This window comes from Ambystoma mexicanum, chromosome 2p, assembly GCF_040938575.1.
Source record: "Ambystoma mexicanum isolate Mex_15411 chromosome 2p, UKY_AmexF1_1, whole genome shotgun sequence".
NCBI lineage: Eukaryota > Metazoa > Chordata > Amphibia > Caudata > Ambystomatidae > Ambystoma > Ambystoma mexicanum.
This window is the reverse complement of record NC_090923.1, coordinates 603,471,725-603,495,930: the sequence shown is the minus strand read 5'-3', so window position 1 is coordinate 603,495,930 and position 24,206 is coordinate 603,471,725. Positions and strand designations below refer to the sequence as shown.

The 24,206-nt window shown below is 46.4% G+C and overlaps 1 protein-coding gene across 5 annotated transcripts in view; it reads left to right on the top strand.

Moving 5' to 3' along the window:
- SEMA3B (semaphorin 3B) overlaps positions 1-24,206 on the top strand; it is a 600,182-nt gene that overhangs the window by 351,814 nt on the left and 224,162 nt on the right. For all 5 annotated transcript variants that reach the window (XM_069644131.1, XM_069644132.1, XM_069644130.1 and 2 more), the window contains one exon: positions 6,205-6,385. In XM_069644131.1, the coding sequence (XP_069500232.1) occupies positions 6,286-6,385 (100 nt within the window). In that variant the 5' untranslated portion in view covers positions 6,205-6,285. The remainder of the gene's footprint in view (positions 1-6,204; positions 6,386-24,206) is intronic.

Sequence of the window (24,206 nt, the reverse complement as noted above, 5' to 3'; positions counted from 1 at the left end):
CAGGGGTAAGATTGGTCATCCCCCTTTCTGGAGATGATATAATGTACTCTGGGCTGTCATATCCCAACTAAATATGACAGGGCCGACTGTGCCTGTAGGCTGTGTCCACCCAGAGTACAAAGGTCTGTGTTTGTCGTGGTGTGATCACAGGGAAATGTGTGTGGATTAGCCCCACACACTTTCCTGAGGTTGGTCTAGCATCAGTCCATTTAATTAAACATTTCAAAAAAGCCCAGGTGAGCGCACATCCACCTTGCGGATGGTCGAATTCCTCAAACACACACTGTACTACAAGAATCTGATCAAAATCATAAATAACATTCATATTTGTAATTTATGCAGGTCAGACTACAAATTGAGTTGCCAGATAGTGCTAAAACAATGGATATTTTTACAATTTTCCAACTCGCTATATATGAACGCCTGATTAAAACTTGTCGATAAATGAGCTGATGCCCCAACTGATAAAGAGATTGAGAGCCGAGAGAAGGATACATCGGAAGAGCAGCTGGCAATACTCAGGCAGTGATTAGAAAGAAAAGCCAACTACACATAGAGCGATTTACAGAGAAGTAAATAGATCAGGTGAGTAAACTGGCGCAGAAAGATACATTTATACTTACTTTAGAATACTTAGATTGGCATAGGTGGGTGTAAAGGTTGAGGAATCGATCACAATACTTAGCTGGGTATTGGCTAATAAATACATCGATTAGGATAGTTAGCTGGAGGCAGTAATATAGTTCATGGTATTTAGCAGAAAATAATAAATGTCAGGACACTGTTCATATACTGAGTGAGAAAGTGTTTCATTTACAACCCCCAGAAAAATGTACAGTGTGCAGACTGCATGATCTTGCATGTTATTGTTTGCATCCAGAGTTGTGGGGGAGAATACATCAGAAATGGAGACTGGCTGTATCTAACGGGAGAGGTACTGGAATGGTGACCTGCTGCATTGCAACAATGCACTGACAGCCGAAGGACTGGCACCAGTGTATGGTTTTTGGAAAATGTCAAGATTATGAAGAGAACCCAGTAATATCATTATATTTCCCGTTTGAAAATAACACCAGCCAATGTATGCAGTTATAATTTCATGAACAAAATACCAAGTATTCTTTTTTCCAACAGCATCAAAATCAAGTGGACTCTCTTTTCAAGAGTAGCTGCCAGAAAAGCGTTGGGGTGCACTCAGTGCTGAACTTGCCAAAAAATAAGTGCAAAGCCAGAATATTTTCGATCATGCCTTTTACACATCGGAGCGGCTGCTCCGAGTCCACAGTTGCCACCATCCATGGGCTGCTCCCCACAATGTCAGGATATTTGGGGTTAAAGCTGTAACTCTCTCCGGCTCATTGGGGGTAATGGATACCCTAACCAAGGCCTATGTGCGCTTTACAGATATCAATCAACCTAACACAAAATAACTCAGCATGCTAGTTGTGTCTTGAAATAAGGGAAATATTTAAGTGATTTTTAAAACACATCTTTGTTAACATATGGCTCTGATTCTATAAGTGGCAAGTGGAACATGTTAACCATCTAGCCACAAAAAAAGAGAAAATGTGCTTTCCTCCTAAAGAAAATTGATGAGTAAATTCAGGAAAAATAACTGAACTAATAAACTTCCCTGCAGCTAGATGCTTCTCCGTTCGGAGACACTCATGACAGGCATTGCTCTTGGCCATTGACCTTTTTCCTGTCCTTTGCCCTGTGTTGGTGCTGCTGGCATGGTCACTGTCCTGTCCACAACCACAGAGGGTATCAGGTAATAAAATTGTAGCAAAAATGTCGCCAGTAAAAAAAATCGTGGCAAAAATCAGTGGTTTCACCCGGTAAAGGTGTACCCCATTATACCATTTAAGGAGAGCAGGGGTTGCGAGGGTGTTCCCCCGCTTCCCTTAAATGGTATAATGGGTCCAGCGTTTGTGGGGGTGTCCCCGGCATCCTTTACATGATTGTGGCATCAAAACCACACATTTTCTCTGTGATATTTTGTATGCACGCCCATTTTTGCCGCGATTTTAAGACATGGAACCCCACAGAGGATTGACTGCCACCTTCCAACTCATTGTTCTGAAAACGGATAACTACCACTGCTCTGCCCACCTGAATAGCAATGAGCTGGCCCAGGATTCAGAGACGATAGCAGTTGCACACTGTAGTTTCTTGATGTTTGCCTATGGCAATTGACAGTTGAAACAATAAAGTTGCCAAAACATCATACCATAATCAAACTGAGTCTGAGACAATAAGTGCCAGGGCTCAAAAATAAGTGCTGGGGCTGAGCCCTGGCAAACACCCCAACAAATTAAGCACTGGGTACATTTATAAATGAAAGAATAAGTCTATTGTAAATGTATTAAAAGTTATAGTTGCAGGTTAGCTTTCATACAGGGAATAGATTACTGTTTAAATGTACATGGCAAGATTTGTAGTCTGGTCTGGTTTTGCCAGTGTTGGATTTCTGTTGATTATTCAGCTAGACAAGCTACACACCTGTTCGACCTAGGATGAGCATTTCTAATGGGTGTGGTTCCAAGTCCCAGGAGGTTAGTTTGGGCATCTATGGAGGAAGAGACTTGTTTATCTTTCATCAAATAAACACATTGGGCCTCATTACGACCCTGGCGGTATGGGTTTAACGGCGCCGGTAGAGCTGCTGGCGCCGTTAAACCCATACCGCCCTATTAAAAGGTCCCATTGCGGGACCCGCTCTGGCCGTCTGGTCAGACCAGACATCCTTTGCGGGTCCCGCGAGGGGGACTAGCATGTTAACAATGGGCATGTCTTTAACGGGCCCGTTGTTAACATGCTCCCCATTCCCATTGAGCCCTATGGGGGCTCAAATGGGAATGGGGATGGTCCAGGTCCAAGTTCCCTGAATGGGGAAATACCGGGCCCTCCAAAGTCGGAATGGCCCAGTATTTCCCCATTCAGGGACCACGGACCCGGACCCGAGTTTAGAGGCAGCCATGCCCTTCTGAAGGGCATGGCTGCCTCCAAACTTGTAATGAGGCCCATTCAGTTTACTATAACAAAGGGCGATCTGTTTAAGGCCTCTGGGTAATGAGTTGTGCCAATCACATGGGCCCATTAGAATATAAAGTCATATGGTTGAGTTGTATCAACAATCGTTTTTTAAATGCATCTCTAGTGACAATTTCAATGAGTTTAATTTCCTTGAATTATGAAACCTTGTGCTAGCACCATGAGTCATATAAACTGCTCCCAGGGGTCCCTTGATTTGATTTTACATTAACTGGGCATGTGGTGGACTTTATTACATAGTTGATGTCAAGAGGTGGCACTCTTAAGTACATTTGGCTGTGTTTGAAACTCTGGGCCTGGACCACAGGGCTGGTCATTCTGTGATCTGTCCAGGCTCCTATCAGTCCAGAGAACAACTTGTATTCCTTCCAAAGAACACCAAGATGGATGACATGCTTTCTGTTTTAGATCACATTCTTCACTGGATTGCCTTGCAAATATTTAGAAGACGCACACACTCTATTGTGTCTGTTTGCCCCTTCTAAGTGAAATGTATAATTCGATTGTCTAACACATTTCTATTAAGAATTCTTATATATTGTTAGGTCGATTTAGTATGTGGTTTAAGACTTTTAATGTTGCTTTACTGAACACAAGGTTGTTGTGTTTTAAAGATAATAATGCAACATTGTATAGATGGGATGGGATGAGGTTAGGCTACTACTTCAATTGTAAAAGATCAGACTACAAGTCATGGGCTCAAATTCTGGCCTTCTCACTTGACCAAAGTATGTGACCCTAGGCAAATCACTTTACATCAGTCTGTCCTTTTTGCTTCAACTGCCAAAATTGGGGTCACCTAGAATTGAAGAAGACTCACTCATGCGTGGTTTAACAGGCTACGGTGTTGCTCCATACAAAACAATATTGACCATTTATATAGTGCATTCGGCAGGCACAAGTGTTCCCTAGCTCACTCATGGAACAAACTCTGTCTCCAAATATAAAAGTGAGTTAAATGGTGATGAATTGTGTAGTGAGTGGGAGGGGTTTGGAGAGACCCATTTTGAACCCCTGAAAGGATGTTAATATGGTTAGAGTTGCTAGAAGCCCCCCCCCCCCCGCCACCCGCAAACAAACCTTTGCATATTCACAGCTCACACCTTTAACATTCTAGTAGTCCACGACCATTGGTGGTTAACTCGTAGATCGAAAAAAACCATCACAAAATTCCATTCTAACCACCCTTTGCTTCTCCATCCTTACTTTTTTGCCCTGCTGGGTGGTGCGCGTGCTCATGTCAGAAAAATAACAATACTACTTCAAGCACTAGTTGGGCACCATTGCATGAAAAAGAAAAATGTCACAGCTAGAAGTAGAAAAAAATCCTTTTATATTTCTTCCATGGACAGGCTCTGGAAAAAGGTGAAAACAAGTTGTGCTACTGATTCTATCATGGGGGTGCTTGCACTGCAAAGAGAACATAGTTGTATTGTTTGTCCAGTGCAATAGGGCCTGATCTCGCTGTACATATGGTTTCTATTTTGAGATCAAACAGGTACACAAGTCTGAAATGGAATGAAAACCAGGTCTTGCAGGGTCCTTGCTTGCTTCGAACCCTTCAAGTCTTTCAGCCATAACGCGCTGAAAGGTTTGAAAGTTCCCGGAACCTCAAAACACCTGCATCCGATTGTTTGACTTTCCCTGAAGCTGGTTCAAGCATGAAACAGCCTAGATACCACCTACAAATGCAGAGCAATAGGAAAGATTAAGCCATCACATTCTTAGTAGGATTTCATTACTATTCAATTTAAAATATGCCAGTTCCGACTCGTCATGCTAACCTTTTTAAAAACAATCAAATAAATTCGGTCAAATTGAAAAGGTCAGATGTGTTTGGATCAAGTATGCTAATGCCAAGCTCTGCCCATGCCTAGGTGACAATGTCTTGCACGACCGTGCTCCCTATGTCTGAGGAGCTGTAACACACGCCATTTGGATTTGCAAATGTGCGTTTCCTGAGCAGACCCGTGAAGCCATGTGTCATATTTCTTAGAATAACCTGCTAATAACCTATTTATTAAGATTCCCTGAGGGATGAGCCTCGCTAGCAAATAGTAGGTGTTCTCGCAAGCCCCTTGTTAGCCATTAGATGGAGTTGTGCATGCTGTGGGATGACATCTTGTAGACCGCCCCCTCTAAGCTTCCTGGGGATTATGGAGCAATACCCAGTCCCCTCCCAACGCTCCTGTCATTTTATCCACTCCTTGGGTTCGCTTGACATTTCCTTTACCCGCAATCCTAGGAGAATCGACATCTGGAGAGGACACAAAATGGCTGTCACTGAAATGTTCTGTTTTGTGTGATATGTATTAGTACACATATCACTCTTCTCCACTGATAACAGTAAAAAGGTCTGAAGCCGGTGAAGGCATGCATAGCACATCTGGGATTTTGCTTGAAAGTTTAATGTGTTTAATATGTGCGTGGTCATCACGAGTTGGGCAATAACTCTTAAATGCGGCTGTAACGCTATTACCGCCGCATTTAAGGGTCCGCCAAATCACGGGTTTGCCAGTATTTACCCCCAGCTCTGAGCTGGTGGGAATGCCGCCGATTTTCGGCGCTATTACCGCACGGTCATACCACCGATGTAATCGCGCTGAATATTCCCCATTGTGTCCAAAGGGTAATGAGGAATTCACGAATGGGCCCAATGGGGAATGGGAAGGACCGTTCCCCCAAACCAGGTGGCGGTAGCGCTATTAGCGCGGGCGCTATCCCAGCGGGAATACCGCCAGGATGCCGCCCAACTTGTGATGAGGCCCCTGGTGTCTAGGCTATGCATGTAGCACCTTGATAACTATGTTGACTATATAAATAAGCAATTTGTGGGGATAATTTACAATTATATTTGTATTCGTTTTGTCCCCTTCCTCTGCAGTATTTGGGGCCTCGTGATTTCATCTACCCATCGGTTCCAATTGAGAAGATACAGAAGAGGGTGGTCCTATGCTAGCGCTGTGATAGTGTGCAGTACTATAATCATCTTGATTGTTTCTTTTTAATGGGGGACAAAGAACAAGGGTCATTGACGTCATTTTCTCAGTGAAATTGAATTATCTAACTGTTCGGTTTAAATAGTTTCAGCATTGTTTTGTGGTTTTGTACAAACCCAGGCCAACAAAATACAAATCTTCTTTATTCCAGAGAATCGCAGACGGAGAGACGCAAGGGGGATAAGCGAGCCAGCCACTTTCGGGGTACTAGCGGGTGAGGCGGTGGTTGGCAATGGCCTGCCTATGGAATCTCCTGTTCGCACTCGGCCTAGTGGGATTAGGCTACGCGGGTCCAAGTACCAACATTCCGCGTCTGAAGCTCTCATTCCAAGGTAGGAGGAGTCGCTCTTTCTCCAGCTTCCTGACATGCATACTTTCTTATAAATAAGGCTTCCGGTTAAATAGTATTTGTTTTCAGACATTTCCATCTGTATTTTTTCAAATTTCTTTTTTACCCCTGTGATCTGTATTTTTCAATGTGTATCTTTTCCAATTGTTTTGGGCTTGTCGAATTCAACACCGATTGAGGCTGTGAAACTGGAACTGGGTTGCCTACCTTGATCAAGATTAATCGAGGCAATCTCTATATTGAGATAATGGGGCTCCTTATCACTGTGCCGGCGCCTGACTTGCCGGTGCCACTGGGGAATTACAACCCCGGCGGCCAGGAAAGTCAGGCGCCGGTAAATTGTAAGTCCCCATGTCGGACTCTATGGGAGTGGGGACAACGAAAGCACCGGCACCGGGTCAGACCTGTCAGGCATGGCGGCTCTGGCAGGCAGACCTGTAGTATGCCATTCCGGCAACAACGGTGCCGGTAAGCTTGCCGGCACTGTTGATTCCGGACCGGCACACTTGTAATGAGCCCCAATGTATTTTCTAAGGAAGGCATCTTACTGGGAATTGTGAAGACTGCTTTTCTCATAAAATTGTGATATTGCAATCCTTTGCAAGAATAAATGATGAGTTTTTTCTTTAGATTGGTTGGAAACCTAATTCAGACTATGGTATGGGTGCCCTGTTGAAACTACTTAGAGATTGTGCATAAAAATGGATTGGGTTAATAGCCATGAAAAAATAGTCAGAATGAGGTTTCTTTCTACTTTTGCACAAATGTTCTTTACTTTCAAGAAACCTCAGCACTATATACGGCTTGTTCCATCTCCAGCCATGAGAAGATTACTCAGGTTACTTAGATGTACAGGCTGGAGGTACGGAATAATAGGGGAGCTTGGCTATGCATTCCAAAAAGGAACCTTCATGCAAGCTATGTCTTGATGCACAACAAATCAAAACAATCAGACATGTGACCACATTCTGCCCGGCCATGCATACCTTCTATCTCTTGTATTATAGCAAACATGTGGATCGCATGTAATAAGAAATGAACACTTTTGGTTGAGAAGTGTATAAGGTTGTAGTAGGGGTATGTTATGTTAATCTTGTTTGTACAAGTTTGTCAAGTGGCTGCTGCTATGTTGGCCAAACGGGGCCAAACTAATTGATTTTAGTTTCATAATTGTTTTTCTTTTCTATGGGTAAAGTAAGCTTCTATAGGTTGATAATGATTAGTTTTACTGTTAATGATTTTTGTTTAAATGTATCATGGACTGAATTGTATCATATGATGTATTTTATTTTTTCTGAATTGATATATGTGTACACTTATATAACTATAAACACAATTAAAAAAATATATATGTTTCCTCAAATATCGTGTAGTCACAAGAGTTACTTTTAGAAATTGTTCAGATGCGTTCTATGGTTTGCCAGTACCACCACTCTGAAATGAGGCGATTCCCCAGGAAAGCTCTCTTACATGAACTCTTTCCCCATTTGGCTGACGGCAGTCTGTGCTGCGATTCCCCTGGAAAGCTCTATTGCATGAACTCTTTCCTCATTTGGCTGACTGCAGTCTGTGCTGCTCCGTGTGCTAGGCGAGCGATTCCCCTGGAAAGCTCTATTGCATGCACTCTTTCCCCATTTGGCTGACGGCAGTCTGTGCTGCTCCATGTGCTACGCGATTGATTCCCCTGGAAAGCTCTCTTGTGTGAACTCTTTCCTCATTTACTGCAATCTGTGCAGCTGCGTGTGCTAGACGAGCGATTCCCCTGGAAAGCTCTATTGCATGAACTCTTTCCTCGTTTGGCTGACTGCAGTCTGTGCTGCTCCACGTGCTAACCGAGCGATTCCCCTGGAAAGCTCTCTTGCATGAACTCTTTCCTCATTTACTGCAATCTGTGCTGCTCCGTGTGCTAGGCGAGCGATTCCCCTGGAAAGCTCTCTTGCATGAACTCTTTCCTCATTTGGCTGACTGCAGTCTGTGCTGCTCCGTGTGCTAGGCGAGTGATTCCCCAGGAAAGCTCTATTGCATGCACTCTTTCCTCATTTGGCTGACTGCAGTCTGTGCTGCTCCACGTGCTAAGCGAGTGATTCCCCTGGAAAGCTCTCTTGCATGAACTCTTTCCTCATTTGGCTGACTGCAGTCTGTGCTGCTCCGTGTGCTAGGCGAGCGATTCCCCTGGAAAGCTCTATTGCATGCACTCTTTCCTCATTTGGCTGACTGCAGTCTGTGCTGCTCCGTGTGCTAGGCAAGCGATTCCCCTGGAAAGCTCTATTGCATGCACTCTTTCCTCATTTGGCTGACGGCAGTCTGTGCTGCTCCTTGTGCTAGGCGAGCGATTCCCCTGGAAAGCTCTATTGCATGCACTATTTCCCCATTTGGCTGACGGCAGTCTGTGCTGCTCCATTTGCTACGCGAGTGATTCCCCAGGAAAGCTCTCTTGCATGAACTCTTTCCTCATTTGGCTGACTGCAGTCTTTGCTACTCCGTGTGCTAGGCGAGCGATTCCCCTGGAAAGCTCTATTGCATGCACTCTTTCCCCATTTGGCTGACGGCAGTCTGTGCTGCTCCATGTGCTACGCGAGTGATTCCCCTGGAAAGCTCTCTTGTGTGAACTCTTTCCTCATTTACTGCAATCTGTGCAGCTGCGTGTGCTAGACGAGCGATTCCCCTGGAAAGCTCTATTGCATGAACTCTTTCCTCGTTTGGCTGACCGCAGTCTGTGCTGCTCCACGTGCTAAGCGAGCGATTCCCCTGGAAAGCTCTCTTGCATGAACTCTTTCCTCGTTTGGCTGAATGCAGTTTGTGCTGCTACGTGTGCAAGGCGAGCGATTCCCCTGGAAAGCTCTCTTGAGTGAACTCTTTCCTCATTTGGCTGGATGAAGTCTGTGCTGCTCCACGTGCTAAGCGAGCGATTCCCCTGGAAAGCTCTCTTGCATGAACTCTTTCCTCGTTTGGCTGAATGCAGTCTGTGCTGCTCCGTGTGCAAGGCGAGCGATTCCCCTGGAAAGCTCTCTTGTGTGAACTCTTTACTCGTTTGGCTGAATGCAGTCTGTGCTGCTCCGTGTGCAAGGCGAGCGATTCCCCTGGAAAGCTCTCTCGTGTGAACTATTTCCTCGTTTGCCTGAATGCTAGTCTGTGCTGCTCCGCGTGCTAGGCGAGCGATTCCCCTGGAAAGCTCTCTCGTGTGAACTATTTCCTCGTTTGCCTGAATGCTAGTCTGTGCTGCTCTGCGTGCTAGGCGAGCGATTCCCCTGGAAAGCTCTCTCGTGTGAACTATTTCCTCGTTTGCCTGAATGCTAGTCTGTGCTGCTCCGCGTGCTAGGCAATCTATCAGCTTTGTTCTGTCAGACATGGAAGCTGCACAGCTGCTGCTTCCATTGTCGTGGTACTTAACAGGAGGGATGCCCCTATTGTTAGGTCCTGGAGCCAAAAACTAGTATAACACAAAGCTGGCCTAACAAGGTAATTCATAGGCAGTTTATATGTGTGTGTTATCCTTAATCACTAAACACCTGCTTATTTCAAGGGGTCTTTCAAAAATAATGGAAGAAGCCAAAGTCTATGAGGAGGTGTATTAATCACCCATACAATCTTTAATACCTCAATTTTTGTGTGCTATTTTCAAAACCGTAAAACAAAAATGTGCAGAATGTTCTTATAGACATCCCTGTTCATTTCCCTGCAGTGCACGACGTGGTAAATCTCATAGGTAAATACATACATTTAACTTAACAAAGAACATATACAAATATAAATACAAAGCAAATGCAGATACCTGTAAACAGATCTCTGCAAAAAAGCAAAACACTCTGTGCAAACTACGCAACATGTGTCAGGCTGTGCAAAAAAAGCAATAGCATATCCAATAGCATATCAGGCCTTTAGTCACTTGATAAGCACTTGACCCATCTTGTACAATCAATTTCTCATTTCTGACATCACATCATGTACAGACCAAAGTACAATTAGAGCCTTTTGTACAAATAACAATATTGAGTGAAACCAACAGTAGCAATCAGCAGATATCCGTGCAAGAGAAAACACATTCAAATGCTAGCAGTTGGAGTGTGAGCCATGAATGGCTGTATTGCCCTCTAAGGTCTACCCATGTAGTCCTAATCAAACATGGGAGCTGTTCTCAGTCTCATTTGTGCAAATGGCAATATTGTGTGCAGTGGTGTTCAACAAATCTCAGTGCAAGAAGCAACACATTTGGTTTGTTTGGGTTAGTAAACTGAGGGCCCTGAGTAGCTGTTATGCCCTCTTATATACGACTGTGTAGTCCTAATAAAAAATGGTGCCTATTCTTGGCCGACATCGCTCCTGGACCTCCCAGCTTCGATGGGAAGAACGTGGAAAAGGATAAAGGAAGAAATACAGTGCTGACCGGGGCAACAGAGACATTCAAGTGCCCCTGTCCAATAAACACTCTCAAATGCTGCGTGGTTCACTTGGTTGTGAGCAATGTCATTGTTGCCTCTACCCGTTTCCACCTTCTTCCCATAGGAGCTGGGAGGTCCAGGACTGAAGGGTTCAGCTATTGTATGTCCAGAGGAAGGCTTCCACCTTAAGAAGCCGAAACGTCTGGGGAAGCAGGACAGTAGTACCCGCAGTACCTGTTGTGAACTGCTAGCTAGAGTTCAGCGGCGTCGACGAGGAATAGGCACCATGTCTGTAAGGCTCTCCTCACCTGTCTGCATCTATGCTGCTCCGACGTACCCTTAAAATCCTGATTTTGGGCTATGGGAGAGCTTTGCTACTTCCACAAACCACTGCAAATGAAACTACCTACCTGTGAATTATCAGATGGAAGAAATCTGAGATTTCGCTTACCCACCTTAATGAATAGAGAAAGGGATTGTATTTGAGATTGCTTATACCATAGACCTTGCATGCAAGTGGCTGCTATGGCGAGCTTCCTGGTCACAAACATAGTAGTCTTACTTGCAAACCTCTTTTCGGCATGACCTTGGATGCTCTGTATCCTGGTTTCGCCTTTTCAGGGGCCTTCCACTCTTCACCAGAATCCCAGGCCTTGTTGTTTTTGGCACTCAAACGATCTTGCGGAAGCTCTCGTTACGTAGGTCAGCTGACCCCTGGCATCCACTACCGTGGTCAATTACCCCACCATTGCCTGCATGGAACAGTGATAGAACTTTCTATTTTGTTGGGTGGGTGAGTCCATCCGCCGAGATTTACCCACCTCTCTGGGAGTGATAATAGCATAGAGAATATTTTTGACCCATTGAAGTTATTTTCTTTTAAGTTTGATGCACAGTAGTTAAGTGAACACAATCAGTCCTACTTGTGCAAATACCTGGAGTACTTCAAATCTTTACCCATATAAGTCATAGAGACTGTTCATTCTACATGCCCACCACCTCCCAGAACCTCTCGTGCAGGTAAACTTTGACTTGCTTCTGTCTTTGAATTGCTGACCAGTGCATTAAAGAACCTTGACTAAAGAAGAAGGACCTGAAGACGCTACACTTGAAATAACAACTTTATCCCCGCTGCAGCTGCTCCCCCATCTTGTGCTCCCACTCCAGCTTGTCTGCTCGTTATCCCTGCAATCTTCCTTGTAATCACCTAGGTGTGTCTCCTAAGTGCACAGTGGCATGTCCAGGGAGTGGGCTGGTGTGGCACGTGCTACCCCTGGAATCTAATCGGCCACCCCATTATCCTAAACTATGATCATTAAACTTTAAACACAGGAATGTAAGACACTCAGTGCTTTAAATTGGCTGGTACTTGCCGGTCCGGAGTACCTGCACTTCTTTTATTTACAAGGCATAGTATAAGGCTATAGTGAGTACATGCACTTCTGAGTTTCCATTTAAAGCACTGAAGACACTAATGTTAGTAATTAAAGTAGATGTGGGTAGTGGAGACAAATAGTACATTGATGCTATTCAGACATGTGTGGGTGTGTGTGGGTGCGCTCTGCGTGCTCGTACTTGATGCCACCCCTGCATAAGTCAGCGCCCCACTGGGGCCACCCCAGTCAAGAGTCTGGACAGGCCACTGTATGTACAATGTACCTTGCTTGGTTACTTTCCTGGTAGGTGTGTGCTTTATAGATCCTGTACATACAAAGCCTGTTAAAGCTTTGGTCGCACTCAAAGTTCGGCCATGGGTCGGTTACTCACAACAGTGCTTGCTGCACCCAGAAATCACCTCCACCACCCACCTCTCTAATGTGCAGCCCCAGACGTGTACACACAGTCACAGCGTCCCTGCTCCATTGAGAAGTTTTGGTATTAATTGCATTCCGTTAACCTCTAGCTCCCGTCTCTCTTTTCAGTCTGGAGGCTAAAAGCTAATTAAAAAAGTCAAGTGTCGGCCCTCGGATAGGTTCCGGGGGAGGGGGTGGCGGTGGCCGGCATTGGCGTGTGGTAGCTGGGCTGCGGCATGTGATGTGACGCAAGCCCTGAACTCTGACGGTCAAGTCCTTCAGTGCACATGCCTGGCACCGGAACGACCCACGCAGGTGCTCACGTTGCAGAAGTTGAAGAACGAGGTGGCGGAGGGGGGTGGGGGAGAAGGACGTGAAGGTGAAAGTCATTGGGTGTACCGAGAAAAGCGAAAGTACAACTGTTAGTGCTTGCAATAGAAAACCATCTCCTGTGCGGGCAGTGGGTGTCCAGGGTGATAGAGGCAGGGCAAAGGGGCTGGGCTTGGAGTGGTGCAGTCATGTAAGGCAAGTGACAGGCTTGTAAAAAGTGTAAAAAATGCAAGTATGAAATATCGCCCAGTTTTATAGAAATCACTTCAAACATGAAAAAAATCACATATTAAAGCAACCTGACATATTTAATTAAGTATCGTAAAACGTTGCCCCTGTTTCACAAATATCCTGACATGGAAAACAAACAGAAAGCCATAGCAGAGCTCTTCTGTGCTCGAAGGTTAGTCTCTAAGAGCTGTGAATAGAAAATGCTGAGCCTAGGACAGCGGCCTATTGGTTAAAAAGCCAGTGGTCCCGATGACATGCACCCTTTTGGCATCTTTGAGAAAAGCTTGGGGCAGAGAGGAGGCAACTGGCGACATGCGGTGATGGAGATCTATGCGTGATTGCGTTGAACTGGATAATCCCAGCCCAGGAGAGTAGCAATACACTGGAGATGAATGGGGATGCAGATTTTATTCATATATCAATAAGCGAAACGACTCAGCTAATTTGGCAAAAGTAGACTATTTTATTTTCAATTGTCTAAAACAGGGAGTACAACGACCATCAACGCACTCGTTCAATCCTCTCACTCAAAGTATTTTATGAAAAACTGGGTTTTTATACAGAAAAAGCATCATCAATGACGTCTAACTTGCGTACTACAAACGTCATCCTATGTGGCAAACTACAAAAAACTATGCCACGTAATGATAGGCTCTCAGTGAGTGTCTAAGTATACATTATATATTAACATACGTCAGTGAATGAAAGTGATAGGATACTTAACATCAGGTGGAGCAACTAAGCCCTTCCCTTAAAATGAGCAATATGAACGTCACTAAATGTATGACGTCCCATTGGCTACAAAACTATAGGACCCCTAGTTACACGGTCCCCTACAATTGGTTGCTTTCTAACCTTCGTCAATGCTTCTCTACCTACGTCTAACAGTGGGCAGGCTGAACAACCAGGTGCTGGTGAGCTCATCTTGGCACAAGCTTCCCACCAATTAGCATATCAATCAGTCCTCACCTCAATGATCCAGTGTCAATTAGGGCTTTGAAGCTCGTCCTTGAGAGTGTTCTTAACTCTGAGAAATTTAGGGAGTGAAAGTACAGTCTGCCCTTGTGCGTAGGTTTGACCACCTCGTTCGTCCAACTTCATCCTTCCACGTGACTAGACACCATGGAATTGAGCTTCTGGTGCATTTAAAATATTAATTCTTGTTAGACCTCTGACTTCTTTTATTTTTGTCCATGCCTTCAGAACAAGAATGCTGTTCTTTCACATAATTTGTGTCCAATGGCAATTTACTCCAGTTTGATAAGACCTTGGCTTCTTGGCTTATCCACTCTGCCAAGATTCATTCCGTTAATTCAATTGCTTTTTAACTGCGACACACTTTAAATGAGGCCTTCTCGTTACTGTTCAGCACTGCTATAATGCGTAGTGGAAACATCCATCCTTTACTAAATCGTCTACATATATGTATATATTGGCGCATGCCGCAATCTACTCATTATAAAGCATAAGGCCATCTTCATGATTACTTTACTACTTGAGTTTCTTGCTTCTGCAACCGTTTAAGCTAATTTGATATGTTCATCGTTTCTGTGTCATAAGCTTCTTCACCTTGATCCCAAGATGTCACTTATCCTCAATACTTTCTTGATGCCTTTTAGAATATATGCATTCTCTGGTCCCTCAATCTCTTCTATAAACGTCAGCTCGACTCTGTGTGACGTCACCATTCACACTTGCCGTTTATCTGCTTTGTTTCTTCAGACGTCTCCTTTAAATGATTGCCTCCTTCTTTATTTGCAGATATGGCTTTCTCAATGGGAACCTCGTCTACCAGATTCTCTTTGGTATTGGTAATCTCACTGGTACTGTACAGAGCCCATGCTCTGCTCATTGTCGATTCAACTGCTCTGTGTATGTCTCATATTTCGGCACAAAATCTTTAGGCAACACAGGCGATATAGGTGAAGTGGTTGAGATGGGGGTACTTGGCTCCTCCTCTACAGCGTGTGTGGAAGTGAGTTGGACCCAGAGAGCGAGAGACTGTACCGTAGAGGGGTAGGGTAAGCGAGTGTGAGCGAGTCTTAGTGAAGCAAAGGAGATGGGGTTGAGAGGGCACTGTGTGATGAATCAACTTCCGGGAACCAGTGGTCCAGGGATGAATATCGGTTTCTAAACTATTAATCAACCCCACACTTCTATTACACCAGAAAGGATCCGAACAGTTTGGAAACACAAGCAAATTATAAATCTCCTTGTCTGATTTTGGTAACGTAGACAGACCAACAGGCTCATCTCTCAAGATTGTGGATTGCTGGTTAGTTGTAACACAGCGAAAATACAATTATTACCCAATGATAGAAGGGATTGTCCAGTCAAGGTTGTATACAAATATTTACTTTATTATTGTCACAACAGACAGTTCTAGCACACTACAAAATACAGCCCACCCTGTAAAGGAACACAGAGGACAGACAGTTTCACCAAAGAAAGGGATGCACTCTGGATACTGGCAGGAGGGTAACTGGTATACTAATTAATCGCAATACTTCAAGGATACTTGGTTTCAACACAAACGAAGCAATGGGTCATAAAATGTCACTAGGGGCCTTCGGAGAAGGATCAGGGGGGACAGAACCACAATGTACCTTGTGCTTGTAGTAGTTCTTGGTGCTTAACAGTATAGAGTCGGTTTTAGGGTGCTGTGCAGCTCCTGCGACAGAGTTCAAGACGGGAGACAGCTGTGGGTATCAGGCAGCAGGCAATTTGGAGAGCAAGGCTGGACAGACGCTGCAGGCTGGCCTACACAGCAGCTCGGGGTCAGGAATCATTGTCTCAGTGCGGGTCAGTGGGTCTGAAGCACTGGTCAAGGCGTCTCGGCCGGTGTGAGCGACTTCAGGATAACAACAGTCAGCGGTGCAATCGGTTGCAGCTCGAAGGGGTCGACTGGATAAAAAAAATTCCTTTAAAATGGATGCTGGTTAATGCTTTTCGATGCACTCCTCTTAGCTTCTTCACTGACCTAGTGTTGTCCTTTAAGGTGGACGATCCAGAGCTGAGGAGAGATTTCCAGGCAACAGCATTGTCCTTGGTTTGGTTCAGAGACTCTCTGGCACTTCCCACCTGGGAAGCTTGCTTGCAGAGCCTAGCAGGGCACACTGTGTGCTGGCTGGGTACCGGTTTTGGATTTGCCGGAGTGTTCTCTGGAATCAGTATCTCCCTCTGTTCCCTGGGAGATGTTTAGGGGAGGGATATTGCTTCCCTCTTTGGAAATACTGGCCTTCCTTCACTGGTGGAAGCTGTAAGGCAGACTGTACCTTCAGCCAGGTTCCAAATGAGTTATTCTTGTTACTCCTTGCAATATCTTCAGATCTGCTCAAAAGAGGGGCTTAACCCTCTTTTAAAGCCAAATGGGCCACGGTGATTGGTGTAGGCTAAGCCTACCTTAATAAACCAATCCTGGGTCTCGACCAACAATCTCCTTTATGCATGAGGTCATAATCAGAGTGCTTTGCAATAAAAAGATAAAGGGGTGAAAACATGTAATACTAAGTCCCACCCACCTTCCTATCTGTTGTGGATGCAAGTCTCCCTTGAATCTGTGGTGAGATCAGACTTTATGTCTCCATCAATCCACATACTCGTGCCTTCTGAATGGGGCCCCCCAGCGGGGATGACTACTGTAAATACATAGTCCCAGACATGGCAGGTCACTGCCTTTTGATACTGAGAGGCGGGAGCTGGCTACAGGTTGACACAGTGCATATCAAAGGTTGTTGGGGGTTTCCTCTCTTTTGTTAAACTCTGCAGCCAGGCCACACGTGGGCCTGTTTGAACTATACTCTATTAGTGTGTTAATTAATTGCTGCCACCATTTGCAGAGGGTAAACAAACGGACAGGGTCAGATCCCAACTAGATATGAACGGGGGGAGGGGGGGTGACACCTGTAGGCTGTGTCCACCCAGAGTACAAGGGTCTATGTGTATGTCGTGCGGTGAGCATAGGAAAATGCATGCTGATTAGCCCCACACATTTTCCAGAGGTTGGTCTACCATCATTCAATTTCATTTAAAATTTCAAAAAAGCCCAGGCGAGCACACACCCACCGTGTGGATGCTGAAATTACTCACACACTGCATGCTGCACACTGAAAGTCACCATCAAGGACATGTGATAAAGTCGTCCCTGCTGGGAATGTTTAAACTGTGCCAGCTAAAAACATAACTTTTGAACCAAAGTCCAGTGAAAGGATGGCGAGTGCACACTTATGAACCATATAAGAATGAATGGATGGAGGTGGGGGATTCCAGAACATTCACAGTAGAGTGATTCCAAAGCATTGGGTCTAAGGCAATGTGAGCAGATGAGCAATTGCCATATGTTGGGATCTTTGAGCTGTGGTGGCTGCAAGAAAGGCTTCCTTACAGGTGGCCCAGGTTCTGGGATACCGGAAAGGAGTGATTTTATTGCAGTCTAAGAAAACAAGGATTAGAGGGGATGCCAGCAACTACAGGGCAGACATGCTTCCTTCACAACCCTCCCTACAGCTCTGTACATGCATGCCTAGATCATGCTGCTTCTGCTGCTGCTTCAGAGAGACGGAAAAGAGGTCCGCCTTCTTATTCACCATTTATATCCGTTTCCTGTGGAACTACTTTGGGAATTTGAGCACTTGCCTTTGGGCCTCAACTAATGGTAAGAGCTAATTCTGTTCTCCCCTGTTTACCTGTTTGCAACTTGGTTCCACAAAACATGCCTCAGAAAAAGCACTCACCAACATACAACATTCAAATGACACTTCAGCCCAGCACACCACTGAAACACTACATTAAAAAAAAAACTGCATTCTGCTCAACTGCCATTCTGCACTTGCACACACACACATGAAATCAATGGCCTCATTAGCACACACTCTCCAGACATACTCTTCTAACGTCGACATACCCCACACACTTGTACCCTGACATGCTTCCCCCACACTATTCTATCCAGAACAGGGGTCGCACACACAAAACAGGTGGCGGCATTGCAGTCATTTACTAAGACTCTCTCCCACTTAGCAGCCCCCCCACCAAACGTATCCTTTGAAGCCCTCTCCCTCAACTGCGTCCCTCCATCATACCAAACCCACATTCAGCCACCTCATTTACTGCCCCCCCCCCGCACACAACCACAACTTCCACACTTGACTGCTCTGAATTCACTACTGATGACAGCTTCCACTGCACCAAAATCTACATTGGTGATTTTGACCCAGGTAGTTCTCATCAAGACATAAACCTGAGAATGAACAGTGTCCTCACTACAATCACCCCCTATGACCTCAACCAAAAAGGTGTCGTGGTCTGACCACTTTGCAATCCCATTCATGCTCACACACACAGCTACCACACAGCGTCACCCGACCTTCCAGGCAAATCAAACACATTGCAGAGAGTGCCTGAACGCCACTTGTGACACCCTTGTCATCCCATCATGCACAGCCCTCCATAGTCCTCAACAATTTCAACAACATCCATCATCAGCCAAGCAGTCAACAAAATAATACCCTTTAAAACACAAAAACCCCACAACCACACCACCACAAGCAACGGTTCAATCATTCAATCCTCTCCATCAAATAAGGAGTCAGGCACCTTGAAAGAGCCTAGCAAAAGGACCTATGTCACCAGAACACCTGTTAAACACTGCTGCAACAAATACAAGTTGGCCATAAATTACAGCAAAGCAGCCACTACCTCCAAGAACTCCAAATAATTTCCAATTGCATGAAGAAATAATTCAGCATCATCAAGTCATTCTCTGAACCCCTTTCACGCCCACACCCACCTCAGTATGCAACTCCTTCGTAGACTACTTCAACTCCAAAATACATATCAGTCAAGCCCTCTGCTCTGCCGTCCTACTCCCACCCTCTACTCCAAAACCGACCCTCACATGGGAAACCTTCCACCCCATCTACCATGACACCTCAACACACTCAGAGCAAAAGTAAAGCCAGCAGGCTTCCTACACAATGCCTGCCCACCCAATGCCACATCCAACAGCATCACCTCCTTGCCTCCACATCATCAACTCCTTTCTCACACATGGGACATTCTCCTCTACGTTCAAAATAGGACAAAACGCACCCCTCCTCGTGAAACCACCCCTTGAACCCACACTCCCTGAAAAGTACCATCCCCTTACTATTTTTCTATACCTCAGCGCAATCATTAAAGGCTTTTTCATCAGCGAACTCCAACTACACACCACAAATGACTTCTTCAACCTCTTCAAATCTTGTTTATAACTTGGCTACAGCACCGAGACCGCTACACTGCACGTTTTTATTGACCTCCACAACATCACAGCAAAAGTGCAGAGTCCTACTCCTACTCCCCGACCTCTCTGCAGCCTTAGGCACCTTTATTTTTTTTATAATGCACTTAAAACCTGAGTTTGATTTCTAAACGCGGATTGCTTTGCATGGTCTTGCTTCAAGACCAGCACGTTGCCCCTGTGCTATCCTCCTTTTACCATACCATTCTACTAAACATCCTAACACACAGAATGAGACTGTTCTCGACTAAATCACCTCCTTTCTGACAGGACTCACTTTGTCTTAATGCCCCTCTATCGAGCTACTCCCACCTCAGTCATGAACAGGTTCCCCAATCATTCTCCCTGTCCCCTCTCCTCTTCAACCTATATGTAGAAACACTTAGACGGGTTCTGAGCAAAAAAAAAATCATTTTCCGCCAATACAAAGAAGACAAACAAATTTACTTACAAATCTCATCCCCCCTCACCCTCAAAAGCTGTCTCTCCACCATCACCACATGGCTGACCAGCCATTTCCTCAAACTCAACACCCCCAAAACAGAATACCAACCTCCTCCCCTCCCCCTGTATTGCGTGAACTAGCCTGAGGCCTTGCCCCCCACCCCTCTTCCCTACGGCCCGTCCCTCTCTTCCCCACAGCCCCTCCCAGCCAAGGATGAGGGGTTCCCCCAGTACATTTTTCCATCTCCAGCATTGATCACGCTGAGATATGCACAGCAGTGAACAATGCTATGTTGGGTTACATGTCATTTGTGAAGTGCTCATGTGCCATTTCTATGGCCTCATTGCTCCGTGGATGTCTTGGTATGCAGCGCTGCACAGTTAAGGTTCACACTACCGTCTAGTCGACGGTAGCATTAAGTGTGCAGCAGTTCAGTGTGAATATAGTGAGCAGTGTGAAATGTACAGCACTACTGCAAACCTGGTGCAGATTTACAGAAAGTAGTGCAACGCTTTAGAGTCAGCAGCAAAAGGCTTACGGGCATGCGGGGCCACAGTAAGCTTTGCACAGTGCTACAATAAGCAATGCGCACCTGCATAGTGCGCAGCACCTCAGAAATGCAGTACCACAGTAAGCAAAGTACAGCGCCAGAGTGAGCAGAACAGTGTACTGCAATGAGCAGCTGACAGAGCAGCAGTGAGCACAGTGCATTAGGGAGAGCAGTGAGCGCAGTGCATCAGGAAGGGCAGCGAACACGTGCAGCCAGGAAAGCAGTGAGCACAGCGCATCAGAGAGAACAGTGAGCGCAGTGCATCAGGAAGGGCAGCGAACACGTGCAGCCAGGAAAGCAGTGAGCACAGCGCATCAGGGAGCGGTGAGGCCAGTGCAGCCAGGAGACCATTGAGCACAGCGCATCAGAGAGAGCAGTGAGGCCAGTGCAGTCAGGAGAGCAGTGAGCACGGAGCATCAGGAAGGGCAGTGACCCCAGTGCAGCCAGGAAAGCAGTGAGCACAGCGCATCAGAGAGAGCAGTGAGCACAGTGCATCAGGAAGGGCAGTGACCCCCGTGCAGCCAGGAAATCAGTGAGCACAGCGCATCAGAGAGAGCAGTGAGCACAGTGCATCAGGAAGGGCAGCGACCCCCGTGCAGCCAGGAAAACAGTGAGCACAGCGCATCAGAGAGAGCAGTGAGCACAGTGCATCAGGAAGGGCAGCGACCCCCGTGCAGCCAGGAGAGCAGTGAGCACGGTGCATCAGGAAGGGCAGTGAGCAGGGTGTAGCAGAGAACAGTGAGCACAGTGCAGCCAGGAGACCAGTAAGCACAGTACATCAGAGAGAGCAGTGTGCACAGACGTGATGCACACGGAGGTGCTTTGCACTGCACTAGGACACACTGTTGTGGATGGACAATGTTCACGAAGATGCCTCGGGTCTATTGCACAGTGGGCGCTGGGGCTACACATGTTCGGTGTAGTGATGCACAGTGCTCATTCTGGTGATCACTCGCGTTCACATTGCTGCTCTGGAGTGACCAATGGTGCATCGCACTGCTCACTGCTCTGGTACTGCATACTTCACTGCAATGTTGAGAAAGGTGGGGGGGCGCACACTGCTCACTTTGGTGCTGCGTTGTGGCGTTGCAAACTGTTAACAACAGTGCTTTGCAGAGTTCTGGTGCAGCATATTTTCACTTTGGTGCCGTTTACTGTCCACTACTGTGGTGTGGTGCTGCACTTCACAGCAGAGTTGAGAAGTGTGGCGGGGCCACATTGCTCACTTAGGCGCTGCACAGTCACGGTGCAAACTGTTCACTGCAGTGTTTCGCCGAGCTCTGGTGGGGCATATTTTCACGTTGGTGCAGCACGCTGCTCACTGTGTTGGCGCACAGTGTTCAAGGTGTTGCGCTGTCATGTGGTGGCGCTGCTGCACATTGTTCCCGCTGGTGGTGCATACCGTGGGCCCTGCTTCATGGCGCTGCCCAGTGTTCATTGTGGTTCAGAGATGCTGCCGGTGGTGGAAATGGAAGAAATGTAAAGAGGGATCCCACAAGGGCCGGGGTGGGGGCGGAGTTTGGAGGAGAGATCGGAGTTCCGAGTGGGAAGGGTTTCCGAGGAGGCAGAGCTGGCAGGTGGACCGACCGCTCAAAGGAAATGTTCAAAATAATATTTTCTTTAATGGTGCAATGTCTTTCATGCTGCTTCTTCACTGTACATCCCCGTGCTGCACATTGCTTGCCTTAGTGCTGCTCACTGGTGCTTCAGGCCGGGGGCGGGGCCTGGAGGTCCCATGTGGATGTCTGACAATGCCTCCTTCATTTCCTGACCCATTGCCTCCCCAATTGCCAGTTCATTAGGCCGTGGGCCTTATAATTGGCCGTATAATGGGCTCCTTTATGGGGCCTCCGCCCCCTGCTGTACTGCCACGAGATTAATGATCCAGTGTTGTCATTGGCTGTATTGTGTGGCTGAAAGAAGTGGGGGCTGTGTGTCCCTGACAGGGGGGCGGGTAGATGGGCTGCGGGGAATTCAGGGAGGTGGGGGGGGGGGGTGCTGCATGGACTAAAGAGGCCAAAAGGACAGCAGTTATTAAAGGAGGTGGGGCGGTCAGATGTAGGGGGCCTAAGAGGAAACCAGAATGGCGAGGAGGATTGGCGAATTGGAAAGATGACGAGGTTGAGGACCAGAGGATGAAGAGAAAAGGAGAACGAGCGAGAACATGAGAGAAACATTTACACAAGGGGCGTGTCATGCGAGAGAGAGGGTAAAAGAGGGCAAAGAAATAGGCGAAAAGTAATGGGGGGACGGTGGATGCTTAAAAGCGCTGCAGGAGGGGGGGGGGTTATTAGTATTTAAAGATGGCTCCTCAAGTGGGGCAGGTTCAGGGCTGGCCCCAGGACTTGCGTGTCACCGTTTTGCCAAAGAGGCGTGGGCTCCCCGAACCTGAATATGTCACGACATTATTAACATCACAAAATGGCATCACAGAATGAGTATTTAATACTCCAGAGGATCATAGAGCGTTACATTAAAAGAAGTTGCCAGAAAGCAGCCAAGACCCGAACGGTGGCTGCTATACATATATGCCAACATCACGAGTGAGGCCTTTTCAGAGGAGTGGACAGTGTCAGCTGAATCAGTTCTACGGACTTCTAATAATGGCATGTAAGCCTCCGCGAGATAAAACGATTTGCCAAGATCACACATTTTGGGTAAGTGGGGAAGACAGGATTTGAGACCAGACTGCAGCTCAGGTACTTCCACACATATCTTTCTAGCTGCAGTTGGTAAACATGTTGTTTGTGACTGGCCTTTTTGCAACTTGGGCTTAAAGACATCTGACACTGGACTGCATTGCAAACATGTCATTATCTTTTGTTGAGGGTGTTCGTTTTGCTGCAATTTTATGATTTCTTTTATTTGATAGTGTTTATATTTGGATCACATTTCCTATAGGCTTTTAATTGCGAAGCTACAGATGAGGATTATTTTTCCTGTCCAAAGAAATATATCTCCAACTAATGCTTATTATAACTGTTCAAAACAGAAGGTGAGCTACACACCCATGTCTCCTGCTGTCACCGCAGGTTCCACATCGGGACAGGGATAAGGCAGGCAGGTCAATGGGCCTCATTCCGAGTATGGCGGTAAGGGATAGCGGCCACCGGTAACGAGACCGGTGGCGGTGATCCCTTACCGCCATACACCGAGTTCCCTTTGCGCCCTCGCCCTTAACGCCTGCTTCGAGCAGGTGTTAAAGTCGAGGGCACAAAGGGGCCTCCAAGCCAATAACGGTGACCGTAATGAACGGTCACCGTTATTTGGATCTTCCCCATTCCCATTGAGCCCTATGGGGGCTCATTTGGGAATGGGGAAGAGCCTTGGTGAATGGGGAATTACCGCCCCGCCAACCTTGGAATGAGGCGGTAATTCCGCCATCCACCAAGGCGCTGCCGGTCCGGGTACGGCGTCAACCAAGGCGTTAATAGCGCCATTGGTTAGCGCCGTACTCGGAATGAGGCCCAATGTGTTTCTAGTGCAGGGCTTGCCTCATAGCCTGATTCAAGCAGAGCTTGTTACCTGTTAGGTCTAGGGGCAGTGAGTGATAGGAAGCAGGGCAGTGATAGTAGGCAATTTCTCAGGTCTTCACATTAACAAAATCAGCATAGGGTCAGGAACTGAAGAAATCCTCTCTCCAGTCTCGAGGCCCACAGTCTCTCCTCCCTCATCCTGCAAATCAACAGGACTCGCTTTCCCTTTCCTCCTTTCCCTTTCCTCACCCCCGCGTTTTCTTTCAACAACATTAAAAAGTAGACACAGTTTAATACAGTACTTGCCTAAACGCGTAAAT